This window comes from Aquarana catesbeiana, linkage group LG04, assembly GCF_042186555.1.
Source record: "Aquarana catesbeiana isolate 2022-GZ linkage group LG04, ASM4218655v1, whole genome shotgun sequence".
NCBI lineage: Eukaryota > Metazoa > Chordata > Amphibia > Anura > Ranidae > Aquarana > Aquarana catesbeiana.
The window spans coordinates 54,329,605-54,336,304 of NC_133327.1; the positions used below are offsets into that span (position 1 = coordinate 54,329,605).

Below are 6,700 nucleotides of genomic sequence, written 5' to 3' on the forward strand. Positions count from 1 at the left end.
GTACAACAAGTCTGTCAGATTTTAATTGTGATTATTGCTAGCAGCTGCTATAGCCGCTAGCATTTATCATTGTCTCGGCAGGAGGGATTCCCCTCAGCTCCGTCTGTGTTGATGGTGAATCGTGCAACCTGTGGTTTCAGGAAAGAAATTTGCACCATCTATGGCCTGCTTTACAGGAAAGGAAAACCCAATATTGACAGATGGAACTACAGCTACAATCTGTTGCCACTCACATCCTAGATTTACATAAGAAACTAGTGAGTGACTCCATTCAACAGACTCTACCTATAGTTTAAATTTTGCTTTTGCTAGGAATGATCCTCTAACTCTAAATAGAATTATGAAGTGTAACTACTGTAATTAAACAATGCCTACTGAAAATTACCTAGCCGAGTAAAACATTTAGCCAGGGAAAAGAAAGAAAACATATAAAAGGAAAGTAAGAATTAATTAACAATAGATAATAACAATTTCTATATAATGCAGTAGCAGAGGTAAGCTCAGCAGCTTGTTACTATTGGAGAGACTTTTATCAGAATCAACTAAAGAGTTTCCACTTATCCAGTTCCATTTTATCAACGATAATCCCTCTACACTCAAGTATATGGGTGCTTGGCTCTTTTACACATGTGTTTAGGACTCACCTTGGGATAGAACCGGTACAATGTGAAGCTCACTTGAAGAAGATTACCTATAAATGGCAATGGAGTTGGTCCTGGAGGAAGTCGGAGCCGTGTCTTCTGTATTCTCCATACAGTGATAATGAAGTAGACCCAGGAAGACGACAGATTTGTCGAAACGGCGTAGGGAGGAGCGGCGTGCTGACGTCACCACCATACCACGCTGAACCCGGAAGAAACGGGCAGCAGCTGAAGCCGGCCGGCGCTACATGTTTTTATAAGCGATCTTTACTGCACAAATTGTAAGTGCTTTTCTTTTATAAATTAAAGTGGATTTTAACTGTATTACGCTATGGAGCATTTCTTTCCTATTTATCCATGGTCTGTGAGCGGATAAATCACGTTTGGATTGATTTCCTGGAGAGGTGGCTTCCGATCTGCGCACTGACAGAGACCCAGTGGCTGGGGGACACAGCCACATGTGTGCATGATCTCTGTGACAGGAGATCTTTGGATCTGGTAAGGGGCTTACCTTACTTGAGGTGGAGGATCTTCTCTCTATTTTAACATCACGCTCCCTACGGAGATAATCTTTATATCACTTGAAGGAAGGGTGTCTTTCTCCCTCTATCCAACCATTTTCTACACCCACAAGACCTACAGTTCATTTCAATCTATGACTAAATGGACTCTACTTAATCGTTTTTGTTTACTGAATGTTCCACTCATTTTTTTTTGCATGCGATTCTTTTTTTTTTTTTTTGCATGCGATTTATGTGCATTTTTTTTTTTTTTTTTGTTATGAAACAATTCACTTGTGTTCATTCATAATTATGGTATTTTCAGTTAATATGATCATGTATTTGCACTAGCAGCGCAGCCTTTAAATTGTATAGCTAGTAAGGTGGAGGTTGTTTCACATCTAAGGTTGCAGCAGCATTTTACATTTCAATTTTTGGTTTGAGATATTTGTCTTTTCATCACACACATGTGGGGATCATTTCCACTTATGGGATAGCGCAGTATTTTTTACGATATTACAATGAAGTAGAAGAGCAGCAATGAACAGAGAGATAGCGTGAGGACATCCATGTCTGACAACAAAACAGAACCACAGTGTATATTTATCCTATATCTTTGTCAATTATTAACATGTTGAAGAAAAGGATTATGTTACTGTGTAACCCAATGTTTTCCAAAGCTCAGCTACCCCAAGTAGATCAGGATCCCGAGAACGGAGGGAGAGACAGGTTAGCTAGAGAGACGTTTTTTGGCAAATTTGGAAGATTCTCGGAAACCTAATCAAGAGTTGTGCCAAACTCCCTGGCAACGGGGATGGCTCTGACAAACACCCACTGCTAACTCTTAGAGAACTATTCTCAGCAGTGGTAGGGACATTAGAGTGTAACCTCCTCTAGTGCAGTTACAAATATGACTGGCTCAGTGTTCCTAATGCAGCACTGTGGAATATTTCAGTGCTATATAAATGTATAATAATGATAATAATGTTTGTGATGTGTAGGGATGGTTGAACGGTAAGGCCAGAGCTTAAGTTCGGCTAAAATTTGGTTGTTCGGATGTTCCGCGAACATGGAACAATATGCGGTGTTTGGGGCAAATTCGAAAGCCGCCGAAACACCGCTAAAGTCTATGGGACACTAACATGAAAAATCAAAAGTGCTCATTTTAAAGGCTTATATGCAAGTTATTGTCATAAAAAGTGTTTGGGGACCCGGGTCCTACACCAAGGGACATGTATCAATGCAAATTTTTTTTTTAAAAACGGCCGTTTTTTCGGGAGCAGTGATTTTTTTAATGCTTAAAGTGAAACAATAAAAATGAAATATTCCTTTAAATATCGTGCTTGGGGGGTGTCTATAGTATGCCTGTAAAGTGGCGCATTTTTCTCGTGTTTAGAATAATACCACAGCAAAATGACATTTCTAAAGGAAAAATTGTCATTTAAAACTGATCGCGGCTGTAATGAATGATAAAACTTATAGAAAAAAAGGGCATGGGTTCCTCCCAGTCCATTACCAGGCCCTTTGGGTCTGGTATGAATATTAAGGGGAACCCTGAATCGAAAACAAAAAAAAATTGTCTGGGGGTCCCCCCAAAATCCATACCAGGTCCTTCAGGTCTGGAATGGAAATCAAGGGGAACCCTGCACCAAATTTAAAAAAAAATGGCGTAGGGGTCCCCCCAAAATCCATACCAGACCCTTATCTGAGCACGCAACCTGGCAGGCCACAGGAAAAGAGGGGGGATGAGAGAGCGCCCCCCTCCTGAACCGTACCAGGCCACATGCCCTCAACATGGGGAGAGTGCTTTGGGGTCTGACCCCCAAAGCACCTTGTCCCCATGTTGATGGGGACAAGGGCCTCATCCCCACAACCCTTTGCCCATTGGTTGTGGGGATATGCGGGTGGGAGGTTTATCGGAATCTGGAAGCCCCCTTTAACAAGGGGACCCCCAGATCCCGGCCTCCCCCCTGTGTGAATTGGTTACGGGGTACATTGTACTCCTACCATTTCACAAAAAAAGTCTCAAAATGGTAAAAAAGACAAGAGACAGCTTGGGACAAGTCCTTTATTAAAAAATAAAAAAAATAAAAATGTCCAGCGATGTAAATTCACGCCGCCCGACAGACCAAAAAAAAAAGCCGCAACCGTTCCGCCTTCATGGGAGGCTACCGCCGACTTTTTTTTTTCCGGTGAATTTACATCGCTGGACATTTTTGTTTTTTTATTTTTTTAATAAAGGACTTGTCCCAAGCTGTTTCTTGTCTTTTTTACCATTTTTGACACTTTTTTTGTGAAATGGTAGGGGTACAATGTACCCCGTTACCAATTTACACAGGGGGAGGCCAGGATCTGGGGGTCCCCTTGTTAAAGGGGCTTCCAGATTCCGATAAGCCCCCCATCCGCATACCCCCACAACCACCAGGCAAGGGTTGTGGGGATGAGGCCCTTGCCCCCATCAACATGGGGACAAGGTGCTTTGGGGGGCTACTCCAAAGCACCCTCCCTATGTTGAGGCAATGTGGCCTGGTACGGTTCAGGGGGGGCGCTCTCTCATCCCCCCTCTTTTCCTGCAGCCTGCCAGGTTGCGTGCTCAGATAAGGGTCTGGTATGGATTTTGGGGGGACCCCTACGCCATTTTAAAAAAAAATTTTGGCACAGGGTTGCCCCTAAAATCCACACCAGACCTGAAGGGTCCAGTATGGATTTTGGGGGGGACCCCTATGCCATTTTTTAAAATTTGGCGTAGGGTTCCCCTTAATTTCCATATCAGACCTGAAGGGCCTGATATGGATTTTAGGGGGAACCCCACGCAATTTTTAAAAAAATTTTAGTTCGGGGTTCCTCTTAATGTTCATACCAGACCCAAAGGGCCTGGTAATGGACTGGGGGGGACCCATGCCCTTTTTTTCAATGAGTTGTATCTATATTGCCGAGACCCGACAATTCATTACAACCGCGATCAGTTTTAAATGATAATGTTTCCTTTAGAAATGTCATTTTGCTGTGGTACTGTTCTAAACACAGGAAAAATGCACCGCTTTACAGGCATACTATAGACACCCCCCAGGCACGATATTTAAAGGAATATTTCAATTTAATTTTTTCACTTTAAGCATTAAAAAATCACTGCTCCCAAAAAAAAAGGCCGTTTTAAAAAAAAAAAACATTTGCATTGATACATGTCCCCTGGGGTAGGACCCGGGTCCCCAAACACTTTTTATGACTGTAACTTCCATATAAGCCTTTAAAATGAGCACTTTTGATTTTTCATGTTCATGTCCCATAGACTTTAACGGTGTTCGCGTGTTCTTCCGAATGTTTTGCCTGTTCAGATGTTCTGGTGCGAACCGAACTGGGGGGTGTTTGGCTCATCCGTAGTGGTGGGACATTAGAGTGTAATATCCTCTGGTGCTGAGATTGATGTGACGGGCGCAATGTGTTTTTAGTACAGCGCTGTGGAACTTTTTAAAAACTCGCTCATCCATGTCTTTATGGACGTTGCTTTGTGCACTGGTGCGCAATCATGTTGGAACAGGAAGGGGCCATCCCAAAACTGTTCCCACACAGTTGGGAGCATGAAATTGTCCGAAATGTCTTGGTATGCTGACGCCTTAAGAGTTCCCTTCACTGGAACTAAGGGGTCAAGCCCAACCCCTGGAAAAACAACCCCACACCATAATCCCCCCTCCACCAAATGATTTTGACCAGTACATAAAGCAAGGTCCATAAAGACATGGATGAGCGAGTTTGGGGTGAAGGAACTGCGAGCCAGGCCTTCTCGTACACATCAGTGTCTGATCTCACAAATGCGCTTCTGGAAGAATGGTCAAACATTCCCATAGACACACTCCTAATACTTGTGGAAAGCCTTCCCAGAGGAGTTGAAGCTGTTAGAGGAAATTAACTGTAGTTCAATCTGTATATTTATTAAGAGAGTTACAAACTCATCAAAATGAAAGTTTTGGACCCGTCAAGATTCATCATCTGGTATGACAAGAATAAAGATCAACACAAATCACGTTGGCTGACAGCTGATCACGTGGTAAGGGGCCGGGATCGGGATCTGTGATCACCCGAGTCTCATTGACTTGGGTGATCAAAGCGCGCGCCATGCGCGCCTTCATGGGGGCGTGGCGAGCCTGCAAAGGGGAGGCCGTCTATTGACAAAGCAGATCCGCGATGTAGCCGTCATTCAGCTATAGTGCGGATGTGAAGCAGTTAAAAGCAAAAGCTAGCCCAAGGAAAGCAAAGGGATTAGAGGGGGGAGACAAGAGCATTGGAGATTTGAGTGAATTGTGGAATTCCCCATTAAAAGCAAAAGCTAGCCAAAGAAAATCAAATGCATTAGAGAGGGGAGCTCATGCCCTTTTAGGCCTTAAAAAAGGATCTAGAGGAGCGAGAGTCTTTTTACATAATTTTAACAAGGAACATGTCACATGTTGGTAACGTAACATGCTCATATGACCTGTGTGCAAATCTCTTAAAAAAAATACATAAAGGTGAACCAGCTTAAAAAAAAATTGTCACGAGTTACGTATTTCCACAAAGATTAGAGGTGCGCCCTTTTAACGCATGCAACTGCATGTACGTTGCTTAACACCTACTAAGATTTTGGGCGCGCAATGTAAAAACTCATGTGCACGGGTGCAAGAGTCGCTTGCGCATGCGCAATGCTTACATGTAACTCACGCAGTTCTAAATGTACTTGCAGGCGCAGCAGGTTGTCTCGGAAAAAGTTACTTTCTCATTCTATTTTGGGCATGTCTGTTACTTGGGCAGTTGTTACTAAACTTCCTCACATCACCCCATAATATTGGCATCTCCATCTTCTGTCAATATGGAAATGGAGATGCCATGCGCCATGTCCATGTAGGCATACAGATTGCATTCTCTCGTGCGTTGAGATCGCTATAGTAAATGGTGGGTTCAAGCTCTGCTACCGGCGCACAGTGTCATAAATATGGAACTGTGCGTTGCACCTCACCGTGCGCCTCTACTGACGGCGCACTGCTTTAGTAGATCAACCCCACAGTATAACAATGTTCACTGCCACCTTCACCTGTAATAAAGGAAGTTAATACAAACAGACCATTTAACCTCCAGAAGATTTTATCCCCTTTATGACCAGAGCATTTTTTGATATTCAGCACTGTGCTACTTTACCTGGCAATTGTGTGATCATGCAACACTGTATGCAAATAATTCAATTTATATAATTTTTTCACACAAATACAGCATTTTTCACACAAATAGGTATTCGATCAACACTGGGTTCTTTACTTTTTGCTATATACTGTATTTATTGGCGTATAACACTCACTTTTTTACCATGAAAATCGGGTGCAAATAGCGTGTGCGTGTTATACGCCAATACTTCAATTTTAGCTGCCTCGGAGGGGACAAGGAGGGGGGCCAGACGAGCGCCAGACGAGCGCTGTCAGATTACATACAGCGAGAATCTCCTGTTTACTTGGCAGCCTCTGTAATAGGAAGTCCTGTCTCCTGGGCCGCTATTGGACCACTGTTCTGTCTATCATAGGAGATTCTCTTTGTATG

The 6,700-nt window shown here is 43.1% G+C and overlaps 1 protein-coding gene across 1 annotated transcript in view; it reads right to left on the minus strand.

The window, feature by feature from the left end:
* The window catches only part of LOC141139254 (cytochrome P450 2G1-like), a 110,282-nt gene extending 108,358 nt beyond the window's left edge, over positions 1–1,924 (minus strand). The window contains exons 1-2 of the mRNA XM_073625211.1: positions 1,657–1,924; positions 645–756 (exon numbers count right to left, since the gene is read on the minus strand). Of these exons, the coding sequence (XP_073481312.1) occupies positions 645–756; positions 1,657–1,712 (168 nt within the window). The 5' untranslated portion in view covers positions 1,713–1,924. The remainder of the gene's footprint in view (positions 1–644; positions 757–1,656) is intronic.
* Between the last annotated feature and the right edge of the window lie 4,776 nt (positions 1,925–6,700).